Source organism: Halichondria panicea, chromosome 6 (assembly GCF_963675165.1).
Source record: "Halichondria panicea chromosome 6, odHalPani1.1, whole genome shotgun sequence".
NCBI lineage: Eukaryota > Metazoa > Porifera > Demospongiae > Suberitida > Halichondriidae > Halichondria > Halichondria panicea.
This window is the reverse complement of record NC_087382.1, coordinates 4,916,353-4,936,430: the sequence shown is the minus strand read 5'-3', so window position 1 is coordinate 4,936,430 and position 20,078 is coordinate 4,916,353. Positions and strand designations below refer to the sequence as shown.

General features: G+C 40.3%; 3 protein-coding genes across 4 annotated transcripts in view; 2 read left to right on the top strand and 1 right to left on the bottom strand.

The window, feature by feature from the left end:
• LOC135336899 (kalirin-like) overlaps window positions 1–20,078 on the bottom strand; it is a 53,557-nt gene that overhangs the window by 32,309 nt on the left and 1,170 nt on the right. Inside the window, exons 2-17 of the mRNA XM_064532770.1 lie at window positions 18,124–18,198; window positions 17,159–17,270; window positions 16,612–16,816; window positions 15,936–16,052; window positions 15,325–15,556; window positions 14,663–14,760; window positions 14,256–14,417; window positions 13,004–13,195; window positions 12,453–12,731; window positions 11,987–12,113; window positions 11,408–11,664; window positions 10,700–11,068; window positions 10,001–10,354; window positions 9,387–9,698; window positions 8,182–8,913; window positions 7,502–7,888 (exon numbers count right to left, since the gene is read on the bottom strand). Of these exons, the coding sequence (XP_064388840.1) occupies window positions 7,502–7,888; window positions 8,182–8,913; window positions 9,387–9,698; window positions 10,001–10,354; window positions 10,700–11,068; window positions 11,408–11,664; window positions 11,987–12,113; window positions 12,453–12,731; window positions 13,004–13,195; window positions 14,256–14,417; window positions 14,663–14,760; window positions 15,325–15,556; window positions 15,936–16,052; window positions 16,612–16,816; window positions 17,159–17,270; window positions 18,124–18,198 (4,010 nt within the window). The remainder of the gene's footprint in view (window positions 1–7,501; window positions 7,889–8,181; window positions 8,914–9,386; window positions 9,699–10,000; window positions 10,355–10,699; window positions 11,069–11,407; window positions 11,665–11,986; window positions 12,114–12,452; window positions 12,732–13,003; window positions 13,196–14,255; window positions 14,418–14,662; window positions 14,761–15,324; window positions 15,557–15,935; window positions 16,053–16,611; window positions 16,817–17,158; window positions 17,271–18,123; window positions 18,199–20,078) is intronic.
• On the top strand, window positions 1,065–4,402 carry LOC135336906 (uncharacterized). 2 transcript variants are annotated; one of them, XM_064532779.1, is made up of 9 exons: window positions 1,065–2,460; window positions 2,529–2,665; window positions 2,728–2,919; window positions 2,977–3,111; window positions 3,182–3,370; window positions 3,428–3,559; window positions 3,616–3,677; window positions 3,764–3,919; window positions 4,060–4,401. In XM_064532779.1, the coding sequence occupies exons 3-9, from the start codon at window positions 2,814–2,816 to the stop codon at window positions 4,102–4,104; spliced, it is 825 nt and encodes a 274-aa protein (XP_064388849.1). In that variant the 5' UTR covers window positions 1,065–2,460; window positions 2,529–2,665; window positions 2,728–2,813; the 3' UTR covers window positions 4,105–4,401. The 2 variants fall into 2 exon arrangements, with proteins under 2 accessions (XP_064388849.1, XP_064388850.1); XM_064532780.1 differs by lacking the exons at window positions 1,065–2,460; window positions 2,529–2,665 and having other exon boundaries at window positions 2,695–2,919; window positions 4,060–4,402.
• LOC135336905 (uncharacterized) lies at window positions 5,289–6,796 on the top strand. The gene is made up of 6 exons (XM_064532778.1): window positions 5,289–5,448; window positions 5,526–5,666; window positions 5,726–5,911; window positions 6,024–6,167; window positions 6,222–6,395; window positions 6,526–6,796. The coding sequence occupies exons 1-6, from the start codon at window positions 5,382–5,384 to the stop codon at window positions 6,654–6,656; spliced, it is 843 nt and encodes a 280-aa protein (XP_064388848.1). The 5' UTR covers window positions 5,289–5,381; the 3' UTR covers window positions 6,657–6,796.

Sequence of the window (20,078 nt, the reverse complement as noted above, 5' to 3'; positions counted from 1 at the left end):
CTAATACGTATTGTGAAGAGTACCTACACAACAAATAAGGAAAGGTTTACTGTGGACCAGTTGCATACGCCTCAAAAGACACTGTTACTGTTTCGCAAGTCAGAAGCAAACTACGAAGACAACTCACATAGTTGCCTGTGTGTCATAGAACCTACTACTTCTCAAGGTTAAAATGTACCTTTAATTTATACTATACGGTTACTACATGTACTTCATTCATAATTATACATACATACGTCATGTTACAATCTTCCTATAATATAGTGACAGTACTAGCATGTCAATGGTATATAACACAGTAACAGTACTGTATAGCACTTAAGTCAGTCGTATATATGTTTATAAATAGGAGTGATTATTGGATTCATTTACATGTTTGGGGAGGTATCAGTAATCCCAGGCTCAACAATAGATATCACGGTGGGAGTGATAGAAGGAACTTTAGGCCCAAATGATACAGTGAAACTCTTGCTTACATCTGAAAATGAATCTGCTATATAGGTAACCCAAATACATACCACTGCCAAATAAACACAAATAAGGGTGCTTATCCCCAAATTTTACGAAACTTGGGGACTATTTTACAAGACTATAGTTTAACACTTCAAAGTGCATAATTATCTACCATGTATATACCGTATTTACTTGATTAAACGTCCGGGCGTTCATTTCAGATCGAAGTCTTTAGAGGGGGCGTTTAAACGAGGAGGGCGTTTAATCCAGGAGGGCATTTATTGTTATGTCTACTCCAAAACTCTTGCACAGTAGCAGTTATTGTGTTCTTCTTGGGCTGCTGTCTCAGCTGCTTAAATTTAAGTCATAGGAGTGTCCTCTGTGTCGGTATCTCTCTCTCTGCCATCGATGCATCATAAAAAGTATTATTATTCTATGCTGCAATGCTTGCAACTGGGTTCCATGTGCTATCTCAACTCCACCCACAGTGCCACGCCCCATACATGGCGATTATTTAAGATGGGCGTTTATTGGCAAAGACAGCTTTTACCCTGGGCGTTTAAACGAGATGGGCGTTTATTCAAGGAGGGCGTTTAATCAAGTAAATACGGTACATTGTAAATGCATGCACAGATTGGAGATTGATGCACAACGTAACTATACAGCTACAAAGATTTAATGCCTCTTCATCGCTCGATTGAGCTAACAATGGAGCATCCTCTGAACACTTCAAAGGTATAGTCATTTGTGATACTGCCCACAATAGAACAGAGTTCCCCTGAGGTTAATTAAAAAAATGTGTGGACTTGATAATTTCTTTTACTGGCTTATATAATTTATAGTGAACTAAATTACTATTCTTTTTTTACTGCTCAGGTGTTTTTTTGTAACTCTATGCAATTTCTGGCCTGGGGGCAATGAACTAATTATACCTTGAAGTGTAGCCGTACGAGATATACGGTAAAGCTGACTGTGTATGCGGTATTTGTTCTAGCTGTATATAACTGCTCAACGGTTGCAATGCTAACAGCTTCTATATACTTTGACTCGTGGATTTGCAAACTGTCTCGAGTTATGGCTACAGTGAAGGCTATTACAGTCTCTTCAGAATCTTTTGTCAGCAACATCTGTTAATACAAGCTTTCTACTCAACTTATGAGTAGCCTCGCACTAAAGCGCCTAGCGTTTTGTTAGCTACAAGACTTGGAAAAGAGCTAGCTGCAAAGCTGTATGCCAGAAGCAGAAGCAAACCATTGTGAACTCTTGACCTCTTTGCAGATCCACCTGTTTCTAATTATTCATTGACAGGAAATGCAACAACACCTACGCTTTGAAGATTAAAGATCATCTCTAGCCATTAGACATTATTTTGTTTCATTAAGCTCCTCTACAATACTGCATTACACCTCTGAATTGTTTGGAATTTGTTCAAAAATTATTGCATATGCATGCAGTGTAATATACACATTAAAGCAAACTAATGTCCTTTTCTATACACCCTAAGCAAAGTAAAACATGCCAAGGGGTATTAGCACAGTGGGAGCTGGCAAAATTCATTATAGTAGGGTAACGCATTTATTTAGTAGCTAAAACTCATATACCTCTTTCAGTAGTAGTATGCATGCATTAATACTGCATGTATGACCACTGCATATACACAAGCCATGCACAAGCTAAGTTGATTATGAAAGCTGTAACGCTACCTTTGGGGTGACTTGGTAATAAATACAAGAGATATGATTATTCTTGTAAGCTGCACAGTTAGTATTTGTACACGGAAATTCAAATGTTTTTGGAAATCACTTTACAATTTACTCTCTCACAATGTATTTGATGAGTATACTAATCAGTAAGCATGCATGACGTACATGCATGTACATGCATAAATAAACATTTGGTACGTATAATAGTTGGTCCAGCAATTTTCAGCTACAATTTAAAATTTGAGAAAGATGATCCTGTTAACAGTTCTAATATTGTTAGCTTTCAAGCAAGCAACCGCTCAAGGTTTGTGTGTTACGCATGAAAGTTATAGCAACTATTGAATGAGCAATTCTCTGTATGTCTGCATGCAGTCACTGTCGGCTTTACTGAATATGATATAAGAGGGTATACGCAGGATCTACTGTGACTGCTACAGTGGCAGTGATAAGTGGGACATTGCAGAATTATCCATATATAAGATACTATTCACAAGACGGAACAGCTCAAGGTAACACTTTATGCAATCTGTGCATGCGAATGCCAATCTCATGAACCACAATATATGTACAGAGAACTTTGACTGCAACCGTTTCAATGGATATATTTCACTGGCACCACATGAAACTTGAGAAACATTTCAGTATGGATCACTTCAAATGCCACAGAGGGACAAACATTTTACCTTCGTTTATCTTCCTCATCAACATAATTATTGGGCTCGTATTGACCCTAATGCACAGACTATTCGTATTACCATAATTGGTAAGCTAGATAACACATGCATTAGAACCTGACATTTTCCACATGCATCAACTGCAGTGAATGTCGGCTTCACTGGATTTGAGATAAGAGGGTACCCAGGATCTACTGTAACTGCTATAGTGGCAGTGATAAGTGGGACATTGCAGAATTATACATCTATGTATTACTATTCACAAGACGGAACGGCTCAAGGTAACACTTTATGCAATCTGTGCATGCGAATGCCAATCTCTCATGAACCATATAACATAATTATGTACAGATAACTTTGACTACAAACGTATCAATGGATGTATTTCGCTGGCACCACGTGAAACTTCGAGCAACGTCTCAGTATGGATCAATTCAAATGCCACAGCAGGACAAACATTTTACCTTCATTTATCTTCCATATCAACATATTCGGCTCGTATTGACCCTAATGCACGGACTATTCGTGTTAGCATAATTGGTAAGCTAGATAACACATGCAATAGAACCTGACACTTTCCACATGCATCAACTGCAGTGAATGTCGGCTTCACTGGATCTGAAATAAGAGGGTACGCAGGATCTACTGTGACTGCTACAGTGAAAGTGCTAAATAGAAATTTAGAACTATTTGCTATAATTTCATGCACATCTATGCAACTCGTAACAGGTACTATATATACGTGTATAAAGATGATAACTTTACTGCATGTATACATTCGTCAGACTATGGTATATATGAAGAAAACTACCCAACGAACTACTACACAACGGACTATTACTACAACGTGAGTTTTGAAATCCCGCAAGAGCAGAACAAACGTTTGAGCTCATTCTATTCACGAATGGCTGTTATTGCAATACCCATATGCAGGTTTTCCAAACAATTACACTGAGTCAAAATTACACAACGGCTGACGTGAGTTTTAAAATCCCATCACATGCAAGAGCAGGACAAACATTTGAGCTCACTCTATTAACACATGACTCACGAATGGCTCTTATTGACCGAGATACAGAGTTTACATTGGTAAGCCGTCGAATTGAAAGTACATAGCTAAGTTAATTTAGTGGACCTGTTATTGTAGAACCATCACTTAATGAACAATAAATTCAGCATTTGTGATACTAAAACTACACCCACACCACATACACACCACACACACACAGACCTATCCCCTGCTGAGAAAATTGCAATCATCAGCTGTGCTGTAGCTATAGTTGCTGGAATCTTCCTCGTCCTGTTGGGTATAGCCATAATCGTCACCCTTTGCTCAAAAGAAGCTTTACGAGGCCATAAATAGACTAATGACATTGTTGTAGACATTGAAGACTGTGTATGAATAGTGTGACTGGATGCATGTGTATATAGTTGTGCTATATAGCCGCTTGCATGCACATAGTATACATGCTACAGTAAATATTCTTTTTTTTGTGTATTGCATATGAACAGTTGCATGTACATAACTTTTGACTTGTATAATGGGATGACCGTTAAGTGTACCCATGCAGACTAGTGCACGATTACAAGCATAATAATTATTATCTATACTGGCAAATTAGTCCAATGAAACACACGCATGATTGTACATTGTATAACCTGCATGCATGGCTGTACTATATATAGAGGGGGAGCCTGCCTGCATACATAAAATTATGTATAGATGGCGAACACAAAAGACGATCTTACATATATATACATGTACAAGCACTATAATTACAGGACCTCGCGATTAATTGTTGCCATACATGAGCCCACTCCCTATGATGCAGAGTGAAACTTTTTAGTGGCATTAACTTTATAACTAGAGCACTGAAGTGCTAACCATCGGCTGTTGACAGGAATAAATAGATTTTTCAGAGGAGTAAAGAAGCAACAACCTACAATTCTATTTTTAATAGAGATCGGTAAAGGATCACTTCAGCTGCAAATAATTATATACATCTACCTCGAATGAAGGTCGCGTGTAGAGCTAGGCAACGTGCAAAGCTTCTTAGTGCAAAGTTTCTTAGCGCCTTAGCTTTTGCTCGCTTTTAAACGACAATGAATTAAGATTTAATATTGAAATCTGCCACTTTTAAAACTAATAACTTGTTGTGTGAAGGCTAACCATGCTGTAAACGCAGTGCTGTGGCATCCAGGTGAGTATACTGGCATATTACAAACAAACAAACCAACGTACTACTATACCCCTGGCCGCTAACGCGCTTAGGGTAATAAATGAGAATTAAAACTAATTTCAGATCGATGTAATCTACTATCAAACAGTTACACATCCTCTTTCAGTTTAAGGTGTTATATTTTCAGTTTCAGACTATTCATGTTTCTCAGTTTAATTTATCGGTGAGCTATTAAATACAACAGGTACTAAATTAGAGACGGAAATTGAACGATAACAAATAGCAAACGAAAGCCTCTTATATAAAGCAAGTGTCTGCTAGGCATTGCAACCAACTCATTCATCGCATTACTGAAGAAAAGCTGAAGAAACATGAAGTCTATCATTGTCGTTGCAGCTATTATAGCTTTACTTTCCATACAACACACTAATGCTGAAGGTAAGATATATATAATTATGACTTCAATTGGTATGATTCACACAAACCATATATATAATTATATCTGCACTGTGTAGTTTCCATAGGGTTTAACAAGACAGCGATACTAGCAAGCGCTAATTCTACGGTGACAGTTTTTGTAATACTTGATGTGACAAATGGAGCGCTCAACATGACCAAATCTGTTCAGTGTACCTCTACAGATGAAACGGCAACAGGTATACCACAATATCTGGATTCAGTACATGCATTCAGTATATTTCTTAATTCTCAATAGAGGGTGAAGACTATAAGAGGGTAAATGAACCTATCACATTCAGTCCAGGCGGAGATCTGTCACAATCTGTCAGTGTTGAAATACTCACAAATGCTACTAAAGGAAACACGTTTTCACTTATGCTCAGTAAAATTGATAATAACACTCTGGCACTCTTCTCACCAAAAGTTACGATAACTATTGCAGGTGGGTTTACTGTAATGATTATGAAATCATTCGCTACTCAATAAATCATACTTGCATATGCATTGATATAATAATGCAAGCTGACTTTCCAAATGTACAATCATACATGCAGTATCAGTAGGTTTCACTAAGGATGAGATAGAAATAAGTCCTGGCCCTTCTAATTCTACATTTGAGGTTGAAGTAAGTGTCACAGGGAATATTGCTGAAGGCGATACCACAACAATTCAACTGGAATCTTCAAATACAGCATCAAGTATGTACCTATTATGTTAATAATAAAAGTGTTTGTTATAAATCTTAAACACAGTTGCTAACAGAGAAATTGAGCTTCTGAGTGGAAAAAACCTACTAACAGTAAATGTCACTATTCTAGAGATTGTCTCAATAGGAGAGACAATCTTAGAGACACTTAACCTAACATCATCTGCCAGCAATGTGAAAATTTCTAGTGGATTGCTCACAATAAAAATTGTCACTACAGGTGTGTATACTATAAGGTAATGCTAGAATAACCAATAAGATCGGCAATGTATGTAACTGACATTATACAAGATTAAGGATAATTCACAAAAATATATTTTTAAGATTCTTATTCACACACATGCACACAGACACACAAAAAGGTCTGGAAGCTGGTGACATTGCTGGAATAGCGGTCGGTTCAGTTGTCATTGTCCTTCTTGCAATTGCAGCAGCAACCATACTAATAGTTGTACTGGTGAAAAAACGATCGAAAAAATGAAATGTGAAGCCTCAGAAGAAGTGAAAGACACTGCATTAACACTATAGATAGTGCATAAAAACTGAGTTTAGTTTTAGTTAGTCTACTGTATGTATTTAAACAACCATTAATGTTAGCTAGTAGAAACAAGCAATTCCTTACATTAGAATGTTTTGCGAGCATCAAACATTTGTGAACTTTGCGAGGGTTGATCAATTTGCAACAATAAAATCACAAAACCTAATAGTAAATACACACGGTCCTTAATTGCCATAACGCAATAGTTAGATAGCAAAGGTCAAAATTTCTGCTGATTTGGCTCATTCGCAAAGGTTTTTCACCAGCAAAAAGTAATACGGTACGGAACGTACCACATAAGAAATGTATTAATTAAGGGCCGGGCTAAAAAGATTCCTACAGATCGACTTGAAATTAATTAAAGATGCTTATAAAAAATGAGCACCTCACGTTATAAATGTAGTCTATACGTTATCAGTCTTACAAACACCTTTTTATACCAAAGTGAGCACACATTGTAGTCATGAAGAAACAAATACAACACTTGAAAAATAAACAACTCAACTTTAACCGTACATGTTATAATAAGTTGATCTTACAAACACCATATTATATACATGACATGAGCACACATGCAGTGATAGGTCAGAAAACCACACACACACACACACCAGTGACGCTGAGAGGAGGTCCAACATGCGTGTATGAATTACTACTTGTATTTGGCCTGGACGTTATCACGTAACTGCAATAACATCAATGCACTGAACTTGTAGTGATTCGTGCACGCATATGTCGGACCTCCTTTGCACACACATACACACACACACACATACACATACACTCACCTCGAAGATAACCTCATTAAACTTGAGTGACAGATCCATCTTTGTCGAGTATCTCTTGAAGTCTTTCTCAAATGCTCCCCACTTGCTCTCCAGCGTAGAATGCAGAGTACACACTTCCTGAAGTACCTTTGGATCTTCAGTACCGTCACTGAACGACCTTTGACCTCCGACATCAATGCTGAATGCTCTGCTGATTGGTTTGGTATAATCTCTTTTGGCAGCTTCAGGGTCCATGCTAACAGATCTTTTATCAGCGATACTACCCTTCGGTGACCTTCGACCTCCGGCTAGGGCCTGGTAGACAGAATCCAGCTTACTGACGAGATTAGAAAAAGGGGTGACATCTTTATCGGCAAAGGATTTACACTCAGCAATCAGAGATTTCACCTGCATTTAATTACACATAAAACGACAGTCAGTATAAACAGGACAAATCGTTTCAAAATCAAAAACGCTGAGTATAATTAACATAAACATAATTATTACAAGCAAGCATTAACATGGATATACATGTATGCAACTACATGTAGTACAATGGGAATGTACGATTGTACATGTATACGCGTATGCATGATGCACTAATGACACTGAAGAGAAAATGTGCAAGTCCATTTAAGAACAGGTGACATCAAGAACAGGTACGTACATGCATGACATTGTACATGCAATAGATTACTCACCTCTTCAATCGATCGTCCTAGATCGTTCTTCCTCTCCAGAAACTTGTCTCCCACACTCTCCACCCACTCCAACACTCTCAGAACATCTTCACGGTAACCAACCACCTCCTTCAACTGTTCCAACTCTTTAATCTGCCCACTCCACAATCCCTCCACCACACTCGCTCTCTTTGATACATCCTCGAGAAGATTATCAATGACATCATGGTCCCTAGACGAGGGTCCGAGAGCCGGCATGCTCCTTGCTGCCTTTATACCAGCTGCCCTAGCTCTGCGTGGGGCTACCAGTAATTTCGGCGAGTCTGTTGTTGTTTTTAATGTTTGTTCTTCTTCGATTATTGTCTCAGCATGTTTAGAGTCGAGAACGTCCCAACTTTTTCGTTTGTTCTCGTTTTGTATATGCCCATCAATCTCATCGAGTAAACCGTTGCCTTTCCTGCTTGGCTCGGCTTTAATATCATTGGTCGAAGCGTTGTGGGTACGAGTTCGTTTTGAGAGAATCGGAGATGCTACAAAGTCCAAACTAAACGTTTTTTGAGAGGGATGTTTTGTGGAATGTTCCATCACCAACTCCCCCAACTTTATGCCGGAAGATTTGACCACACTGGCCAATTCTTGGATAGACGTGTGCAGTTCATTGGACGATCTAACGAGGCCATCAACATCTTCCAGTGAGGTAATCGTGTCCTCTGAATGTACTTGCAGCTCGTACTGATCCACGGAGGAGAACAGCTGCATGGGAGGGAGGGGAGGTCAATGGGTGTGGTTATACATGTATATGGTATCGCGTTCCTACAATAGATGATTAAGATTTACAATACATATTAGGTAAGGATCAACAAACGACCATACGACAGCTAAAGGGAGACACACACAATGAATGAACATGTATACATGTACTAGCCCGATGTAAACATCAATTTCTTAGTGTATTTTGCCTGATAAGGAGAGCGAATTACTGAAGAACATACACACACACACACTAACGAAATTTTGAGGAAAAAATTCAGGAAAAAATTTTGATTTACGTACACTCTTGGCATCTACACTAATAATAATAACAGTATCTGCTATATTGCCCGAGACTAAAGCTTTCACATAATTATGTAGAAATAACTTATCATGCAACTTAACGAACAAGTTGTTGTAAATGTGTTCCCAAAAGCAGATCTAGAGCTAATAAATGCAATAAAATGTATTCTCACATTCTTGACGTCCAGATGGAACTCAACCGCAGCCGTCACTAACGTCAGTTTATCTTCAACGCTGCTCGAAACACTTCCTCTCTTCTCGTGTAGTGACTTAGCTAACAGTTTCAAACTAGTGGCCTGGTAATGTTTAGCCTTGACACACTCCTCCACTTCGGCCTGGTATTGCTCTAGCTCAGAGGCGACTGTCTCTGACTTGTGACTGAGCTCGATGGCTTGCTGCTTGAGTTGCTCGGCTTTTTCTAAGGTTTCTCCGACACCAGAAACAAGAGCGAGGGATGACGAGAGAGTTGTTAGTTCAGAGGTCAACTGAGGACAGGGGTATTTTAAGTTGTATCATAATTAATGGCCTCTACAGAGAGCACTCTTGTATACCTTGGAACATGTACATGTAGGTACGTGTTTCAAAGGGCTATAGTACTATAATTATTACATTGAACAATTCAAACTATGTATGGGCACGCAAAGTTACCAATTGGAACAGGCCCATTTCAGTTTTCAGTATGAGTTAACAAAACCACCAGCACACTGATTCAATGATGTCATGTGTTGTAGCACTACTGTAATGAATGTACGTTGCAAGCTCCGCTGTGCTAAGAAGAATCACCCACCTGTGTGGCTCTTTCTTGAAGAAGGTGAAACTGAAGACAACTCTTCAGTTTTTCCATCTTCTTCCCAGCCACGCCCCTCATCCGCTGACACGCCCCCTCCAATTGTCCCACCCACACCTCTACACCTTTCACAGCAAAGTGGTCACCCGTCTCTCCAAACAGCAACATATCCAGTTCCGCCAGCTCCTTGGCAACACTTTGCCCCCTAGTTACGAGTTCGTCGTGTGACGAGACGAATTGATTGTACTGACGTTGGAATGCGTCCAGTTGTAGTTGAGCATCTATGAGGTTTGAGGCCGGTTCCCATTCCCAATTCTCCTGTTCCTGAGTCCAGGACCCGAGTGACATGATATGCTGCAAAAAACAAAAGAACATGGCATGTACAATGTAGGCATTTTAACCAGAAATCTGTGGAAAGTGACGCTTGCAAAACTTCTCTCTAGACTTTTCCTTTACAAAAGCTCGCTCCAAACTCTTACAAGAGTGCTGTGGCTTAAGTTACGGTACACCGTTTGCTCATGAATAATTAATGAGCAAACGATTTACTGTAATCTTAATTACATTAGCTAAAATAAAGCAGGCCAATAGAAACAAGAGCACACAAGCTATTGATAATTGATAATAAGCTGCCACTGTATATGTTGTGGCAGTTAATCAGAACGTTCTTTGTACATGCATGTCATTGTCAACGCTACTCACCTCATCGACGTCAGGCCCCAACTGGTTGAACTGGATGGACAAGTTCCACAGTCTCTCTCGTCGCTCACACACCTGATTGGCCACACCCACATCACAACGTACACCTTCCACTCTTGTCTCAAGATACATAATAGCATCCGAATAATCCGTAACCTTTGCACCCTGCTCTTTATCCTCCTTGACCTTTGAACCCGTCTTCAACAGGTTTAATAGCGAGTCCACATGAGTATACGTCTCCGTGGTGATGGACGAAGCAAGAGTGTGTTGGTCAGAGTATTTGGAGAGGGAGAGCTCGAGGTCATTAGTGGAGGAGCTGATGAATTGGCTGCGAGGTATTGGTAGCGTCAGCTGATCAAACTGAGAGAGGACCTGTGTGTGTGTGTGTGTGTGTGTGTGTGTGTGTGTGTGTGTGTGTGTGGGTGAGTGTATGGGTGAGTGTGTGGGGGTGTGGGTGTGTGGGAATTAACGTCTGATGGAGTATCAAAAACTAAAGCTTGTTGCACGTACTGTGTGTCAAATACCATGCTACCAATTAATACAAAATGAGGTTAGTATTGTGACGGTTAAACACCCTTCAGCAAAAAGTATGTGAAAATCAAAGACTATAATATAGTATTATTTTTGCACATTGTGTTGATTCAGAATGTACGTGTCACTTTTGTTGTCAGGGTGACTGAACAAGGTTCAAAAACTAAGTAACGTATGTACCTGCTCCATATTCTTGAAGACCTCCTGTGCCTGCAGAATAGTCTCCCTTTGAGTGTCAAGCCCTAAGGCAAACGAGTTGACCACACCCTCCAGAGCTGATGACTCTCGTTGGATAAGTTCAGGTTTGCATTGGCTGCTTTTGGCCAGGTGTGTTGCCTTGGTGAACAGCTGGCTAGCAGTAGTATAGATTGGATTGGTGGTTTTCTCGAAGGCATCGTGATTTTTGAGCAGCTGGATAGTATCCGATTCATTCTCACCTGCACAAGAGCATACAAGGAGTTATAAAAATCTGATTGACAAATGTTACACATGCAAGAGAAGAGAAAAGACAAATCTATATATAATAATGCCCATGCACAGCTGTTGCTATACAATGCACCATTAATATTGGGAAAGAGATTATCTAAAATAGCCCGTAAACAGTTCCTATACTGTACTTGTGCGCACACACAGCTTGCGATTTGCATGAAAATTATTACAAGACTCAACTATGTATACATGTATTAGAAATTGTGTTTGAATCAATAATAAAACACGGTTACACAGTTACTGAGTTCATCGTCTCCCCCACTCACTCACCTATGCTGTTGGCAGCTGTGAGGAATGGCCTCCCGACGTTCTCCAGCCACTCGTACACTTCCTTAGCTTCCTTCTGATACTGCCTTAGATGAAGTGTTTGCTCCAGAGTCACATTTCTCGTGTTCCACTGTTCGTGTGAGCACACACATAGTACAGTATGTGTAGGTGTAAGACACAAGCATGGACATTCCATTTTATTGTGCGTACGCATTTATAGTGAAACCTGTCTATTGGTCACCTGGCCTCTATAATGCAACGTGGTTAAAATAGGCGTCAATAGCATTCAATCTGTGTTAGCAGGCCACCTCTTTACTACAGCCACTGTTAGTCTAGCTGCCTAGGGATGTAGACAAGTTCACTGTGTAATAATTAAATTTATGTTTTTATGTGGGTTAGTAATTCAACCAAAAAGTTTATGGGGGACCGAAAGTTTACTATATGTACATGTAGTTTTTTTAGTTCCTACCTGCTCGTCCAACCAGTTTTCCTCGTCAAACATGGACTCTAATATCTCCTTGACGACACGAGTGCGTGCAACAAACGCCTGAGGGAGTGAGCTATCTCCAACTGGCTTCCGTAGTCTCTCGATGATCTTGTGACCCTCTTCTCGAACAAGAGAGTAGCAGGTTTGAAATGTTTCCTGGAGCTTTTTGTGGGCGGCGATGGCCTCCTCCAGGGACGGGATATCAGGAGGCATGTCCTTTGTACCGCAAGTCTCTGACCACTCCTCCACATTGTCAAAGAACTATGAGAGTGGGTGGAGGATAATCTATGCATAGTGAATTAAATGTGGTAACATGCAGCTATTTAGAGATTTGTAATACGTGTTTGGTCAGAGCTGTAATAAATATAGAGAGCATGCGTATATGCATGTGCAATGTACTGTACTAGATTAAGGATTTGCGAGATAATTGCTTGTGCATTATTGAAATTGACAGAAATATCAATTTAGCATACATCAGAGCAAACGTACACGGTACAATAATAGTGCTACACTGTGTATACAATGAAGCTCACCGTCTGCTGTCTGTCAAAGAAGCTCATTGACAGTGTCAGCAACGACTCTCTATCCTCTACCAGCACCAACAGGCGGTCCCATTGACCTTTGACCTCTGTACTTTTAATCTTGATATCCTCGGCAGCGTAGTGATTGGCCGCCACCAGCCTCTCCCCCAACACCACCACCCGTTTGAGCTCCTGGGACTTGAACTGCATGAGGAGAAGGAGAGGTAACACTAAAGCATTACCCAAAACTATTGCAATTTTCATATTGCTATGAAGGTATTCGAACTTAAATAGTAAGCCTATTGGAATAATACTTGTTATACGTATGTACGTATATGTACATGTGCTATATATAGTACATGTACATGTACATGTATGGAGAAAATGTCAAATTGCATGTTATTGAATTGGTACATGTACATGTACTTAAATTACGATGAATATGTTCCGAGTCTTATCTAGAACTATATGTATACGCCTTGATTAGTATCACTGCCGTCTATCAGTGAAAATTGGCATATAGGAAAGAAACCACCCAATGAAATGCTAGCTAGCTAGCTCCAGAGGAGGTCCGACATGCGCAATGAATCAATGCATTGAACTTGTTGTGATTTGTGTACGCATGTCGGACCTCCTCTGAGCTATCTCAACCTTACCTCCACCCCTATCACTGATGGGGGGGAGGGTAAGGTTGAGAGTGCAATCAGCTCACATGCATAGTTACTAAGAGTGCAAGCTAGAGCGTCATGCATGAACGTAAGTCTTCCCTTATGATATCGGGTGCAAGGTAATTACAGAGATTGCCATGTGTGGGGATTGGAATGTCAACATTAGTGTGATATCACAGTCAATGTAGCCATCAATCGCTGCTAGTACAGGATACACTAAGGTTATTTACCAGGATGCAATGTAGCTAAGTACATGTGAACATCAGTATTTACAATGAGAATTTCCAGCATGTTTTGCACCTATAGCACATGACTGTAGTACACTAACGATAAGATTAAGACCTTTAATCACTTATTTCAACGTTACATGCATGATCTCATGGCTTTTGAGTACAATGGAAGCTACCGTCATGGGCGTGGAATCAACTGTCAATGGTACGTATCTCTCTATACTAAAGGGACGCTCCTAATGGCACCATTTACCCACTCACCAAAAGGACACCCTCTCCTCCATAAGGGCAAAGTAACAGACTGTCCAAAAGTCTGATACTTTACACGCAATAATATACAGGACCATGCAGATGATACCTACATACCTTGACACGAGAGTTGAAGTCTGCAAAGCTCTGTTTGGCTGCAGCTGCACTGGAATGGGAGTCACCAATGTCGGTGTGCTTCTTCGACAAGGAGCCGCCCTCGTATTCCACCCACTCTCGCAATTGGCTGGAATCGCTCTCGAATATCCTCAACTGTAGCACCTGTATAAGGGGGTGTGGTTTAAAAGTAGTATCTTTGACATAGCACTTAAGTACTAGTAATTATAGGATATAGGAAATGTTTCAATTCAGGTACCACACATTTTGTAAATGAACTGATTTTGATCTTAATTTGAAAGGATTAGTTGTAAGGAATACAAATTAAATGTACTGTTATTGAGCTTAAGTTGTGTAAATATGCTTATAGTCTCATACATGTATATGTGTGGGAGTGTGTCCATGGTTACCTGATCCAGCTTCCCTCCCTTCTCGTCCCAGGTCTGCTGTAGTCGACCTCGTGTAGACTGGAGAGTGCCGCACAACTCATCAATGCGGTTAAAAAAATCTGTAAATGGACAAAAATAAAGTATTACAATTGTTTGAATGTGCATGAAGTTATTACAAAGCATGTATGTACTAGCTGTACATGTACATAAATAACATGTAGCTTTATATACATGTACCATTATAATTATAGGCACTCTTAATTAACCATTTTAGGAAAATTAAATTACAAGATGGCAAAATTGGCAGCATTTTGAAAGGCTACTATTGTCGAAATAGCAAAGGGTAGCAACGGACATAGTTACTTCAATGAACACAATTCTAGTATCAATTACAAGCTAGCTACTTTGTGTACAATGTATGTGACAAGAAGAACATGAATTTAAATGTAGGCTAAGCCCAGAGGAGGATCGTCAGAGTCAAAAGGTCTTAGCTGCTTCTGGAAGATTTCCACTCAGCTAGCTCCACGTGAATTGGAGATACTAAAAGGTTTATGATTAAGACCTTTTGACCCATAACGATTCTCCTCTGGGCTAAGCCTACTAAACGATCGTACTACACTCACTGGATGGATAGTTCAATTAGGACACAGGGAAATCCCCACACACATAAAGTGCATACTTACCAGTGATGTCCGGATGACTGCATCCCTTCAACTTAGACACCGCATGAATGGCGGCTTCACAGGCTGTGTCCAGACCTCCCTTGTCCAGGAGGGACCGAGCATCAACGTGTCTCCGTACCGCATCACGAGCCTCATTCAGATTCACCGGGTCCTCATTCCGTTCCAACTGCTCCCTCAGTGACTCTATACCCTCGAGACGAGCTTTCAGTTCCAACAGATGCTTCTCCAGACACTGAGAGAGGCACAACACAACATCAGTGTGAGCATCACGCATTCTCCCATTTTACAAAAGAATAGCTTAATTTTATGTTCTCTACAAAAGTTTGAATTCTTTAGTCGACACACAACATGACATTGGGGTAGAGCTTTACCTTAACATTGTATGTGACTATAATTATCACTTCATTACAATTAAGACTCTTCCTAATTCAGGGCCGTGGTACCTCTAGAAAGGGAACAGTGTTCTAAGATACAAAAATGAGCAATCTACGTACAGCATGCAATTAAGATACAGGCCTGTAGAGGAAGCTACGTGTACATGTAGATAACACGTCCTTGAGCAAAGGTAAAAATATCAAAGTGAAACAAAAACGTATAAGTAGGTTGCTCACCCTCTGTGCATCTATCCATTCGTCGTGGTTGTAGACTAGTGACCCGCCCAGTTCCTTGTGCACCTGAGGGGCCGGCAGATACTGGAGCAACCCGTTACTATTGTCCAGCAACACCACCTGTGGAGGGGGTGGGTGGTGAGGGGTGGAAGATGTGAGGTATGGGTGGGTGATGATCAGGGGTGGAACATGTGAGGTGTGGGTGGTGAAGAGTGTGGGGTGGGTGGTGAGGGGTGGAACATGTGAGGTGTGGGGTGGGTGAAAGGAAGGGACTCTTAGTACGTCTGGTGTGAACAGGATGTTAATACATACAATCATGTACATGTATCCAATAACAACAATAATATACATACATTGTACATGTACATGTAAGATTGAGCCATATACGCTTCAAGAATCCTTAAAAATGGACTACCAGGATTATACATATACATATGTAGGAGCACCCTTTGCAACCAGGACACATATATACTCAATTAAGTCTCCACCTCAACAATCACAAGACACAGATCCTGAACTGTTTGCCGCTGAAATTAGGACACTTCAAATAAGCAGCTATGAACTTTCCTTGTCCCAAAAATGTCCACAATGACATGCATGCATGTATAGGGCCAGTTTTCATTAGCGGTATAACTTAATTATCCCTTAGGCTAGTATCATGTGATTCCCACTCACTTACCGGGAAGTTATATCTGGCCTTTTGCATGGAGAGACTGACACCAACTTTCCTCTTCTGCCAGAAAGCCTTGGGCTTGACGATAAATACGTGATGAATGTGCTCCACAAAAGTCAGCTGTAGAGACTTGAGCAAATTCTTGGTGACGGCCCATGAAGATTTCTGCATGTCCAGTACCATAGTGAAGCCCTTTCCTTGGAGAGGCTCGCTGGAGGGAGGGAAAGAGGGAGAGAGTATCTAAGCATGTGAGTTATAATCACAAGTTATAATCACTTTTACATGACGCTTAACTGCACGGTACGAGTTGCTTGTTTACGGATTGAAAACAGTTTGATCAAAATTGAAAATTGAAAATTGTTATTTTATTATGAATCCCGCTTACACAACTTGTTCACTGTATCGTAATTGTATATTCAAAAACGCACAATCAAGAGAATATAATTATATAATTATGCTCCTCCCCCTTCTCGGCACTTTATAGTATAATTGAGTACTGCCCTAAGGCTACGTATCTCTGAGACCTCATCCATCCACCCACCCACCCACTCACTCGACTGCTTTGCTGAGGTAGGAGAGTAGCTTGCCGACATTGATGGGTCTCACATCAGAGTGCTCGTTACAGGTTATCGTAATTACGGGGGCTCCCCTTTTGTCACGTCCACCTGTAGGTACGTATTATAGGAGACAAACATTATTACAATGAATTTGACGACTTCAATATCCAAATTAGGACACACACACTCCATTAAATCTACGTGTTTGTGTAATAGGCCCCCTCTTTAATACAGCAAATACTAACCAAGAAATGAAGTATCATGTACTGTAACATGAATATATGCGACAAAATGTCACACATAATTATTAAGTTATACATGTATCTCCCCCACAAACTGATAAGCTAAAATATGCGAAGGGATCAAGTAACAACGAAATACACACACATACACGTATACATATGCATGTATGTAAGATACACTTCAATGCTGAACTATGCTTACAAGCCATCAACAAAAAGCTAACAAACATGTATCATGCACATATCACAATGACCACAGGTAAATGATAGTCTCACTTGCATTATTATACCTACTACAATATTTTGCGAGTGAAAAACCTTTGCGAATTATAAGCCAAATCAGCAGATATTTTAATACTTGAGACATTGACACATTGATTATAATCATCTGGTATTTGAATACAGAGCATACATACGTGTACCACTATTGTACCACCAATTACCCTCTCATTCACACTGCTATGTGCTGGCACACAGCTTGTAATGGTATGCAGGGGTCGATTTCAACGACTGTTTACCAAAAACCATCACCTTATATGAGCTATTGTAGTCTAGATCAAGTGATATCAAGTGACAAGCAAATCAAACATTGATTTTGTGGAATTTCTAGTTCAACTTTAATCCATCTAGATGAAAGGTCATATCACAAAAATTTCAAAGAGGATTGAATATCGTTCTAAATTGAATTCATGTACTAGTGGTATTTTCATTGCACTGACCTGTCAGAATTGCAAGTTTCGATCGCACCAATCCAATGACTTCGTCAATCATCCATTTCTTGTTGACAATGGCATCTGTGTGTGTGTGTGTGTGTGTGTGTGTGTGTGCGTGCGTGTGCGTGCGTGTGCGTGCGTGTGTGTGTGTGGTGTGCGTGCGTGTGTGTGCGTGTGTGTGTGTGGTGTGAGTGCGTGTGTGTGTGGTGTGTGTGGTGTGTGTGCATTCTTGCGTGCGTGTGTGTGTGTGTGTGTGTGTTCTTGTGGGCACAGCTTTTGGTAGGTGGTTACATATGCATGACTGTGTGCATGTGTGCTTTGACAACAAAGTGTGTGGGAGGGAGTATGTACTGGCTAAGAGCTAACGAGTGGGTGTAAACAAACTTTCTCAAGCACCAGCAGTAAGAGGATTATTTAGCATGTAGGTGCAGCTGATATTTGCAATTGGATAGGGCAGGCTCTAATTGAGCCGGTAGCTACATATAGTAGGAGGAGGCCAGCAGGTCCAGCTCATATTAAATAGGGAAGCATACTAGGTAGTATGATCTTATCCATCCCAAATTGGTACGTACATTGTTACTAGGCAACCCACCCTAATGTGTGTTTATCTTCATGCCCATAACATTGTCAGTGGCCAATATTAAGTAATGAACAGAATGAATGCAGTGCTACGTGTTATTAATAGTCAATACATGCTAACTGGGTAAACTGAGGCCACACAAAACCACCTCTCTTTGGGCTCTGTGTACATGCCTCAGAAACTGAGGAAGCAGACATTCGCCGACAAAATTAATATCCAACACTGAGCACTATATATAGTCAGCTGCCTACTCCTCCCTGGGGCAACTCTGTCTATAATAGTGGTTAGCCCTTGGGCATCTATTTAGACTGCTAGACATCTGCCTGACGCGGGGGCACTCATGCATACATAACTGCCACATTCGATGGAGCAAATATGAATGGGTATATCCACCTTCAAAGATCTTACACTTATTACGCACACCTCATTAAGTATTCACACACGATCAATTCATAGTGTACACGAGCGTGAACTCCCTCCCCATTGCATGCAATTAGTGTCAGAGTAAGATAATTGAATGATCAACTCCTTCACTGACTATATACATGTAGTCACCATAGTTACTATTTTGAGGGGGGGGAGTTACAGAGATGACAACATGATCACTTTAAGCGGAGGAAGGTAGTTTAGTTACCAGTACAACAAGGACATGGGATATATTAATTGAACTGCAGGAAATGCGGTGATCACAACTATACATGTAATATAATAATTATGACTATTTTGATAGATTGGCACCGACTGGTACAATAATCAAACGACCCATGGATCAAAGTGGCCCTCTCTTTAGGGGCTGGACAAAATCATTCCACTAGAATCTAGCTTATGCAGCAGCTCATAATTGATGCACGTACGTCAACAGAAAACATTAAATTGCATGTCATTATTGAGTTACATCACTGATCATAAGTATACTAGTAGGAAAGCTTATAGGAAACCCAGCCACAGCTCATGGAAGCATTAGCTGGGAATACGTACAGTGCAGATACACAACGACTCTTGGCTGGCTAGTCTCTTGCTAATAAATTAGAATGCGAGATAAAAATTCTCGGAATTACATACATACAAGCTTGCAATCATTAGTTCAACACAGTCAGGGGGTGTGGCATTCACCAGACAATGATCAATCAAGAGTTACGTGTGGGAATACACACAGACTACAAAGATGGTTTATATTACAGTTTTTGCAATAGATCTAGAGGAGACGATTTCCATTTAACAATCAAATGGACACAACATACGACAGATAGACCACACAATCGTAGTTATTAGTAATAATTATATAATTATACAACACATAATTATTCAAACCGGCACTCTGTTCTAAAATGTTATGGGTAGTGCTAGTGTACAGTACAGTGGGAACTTGTCAATGGCGCCT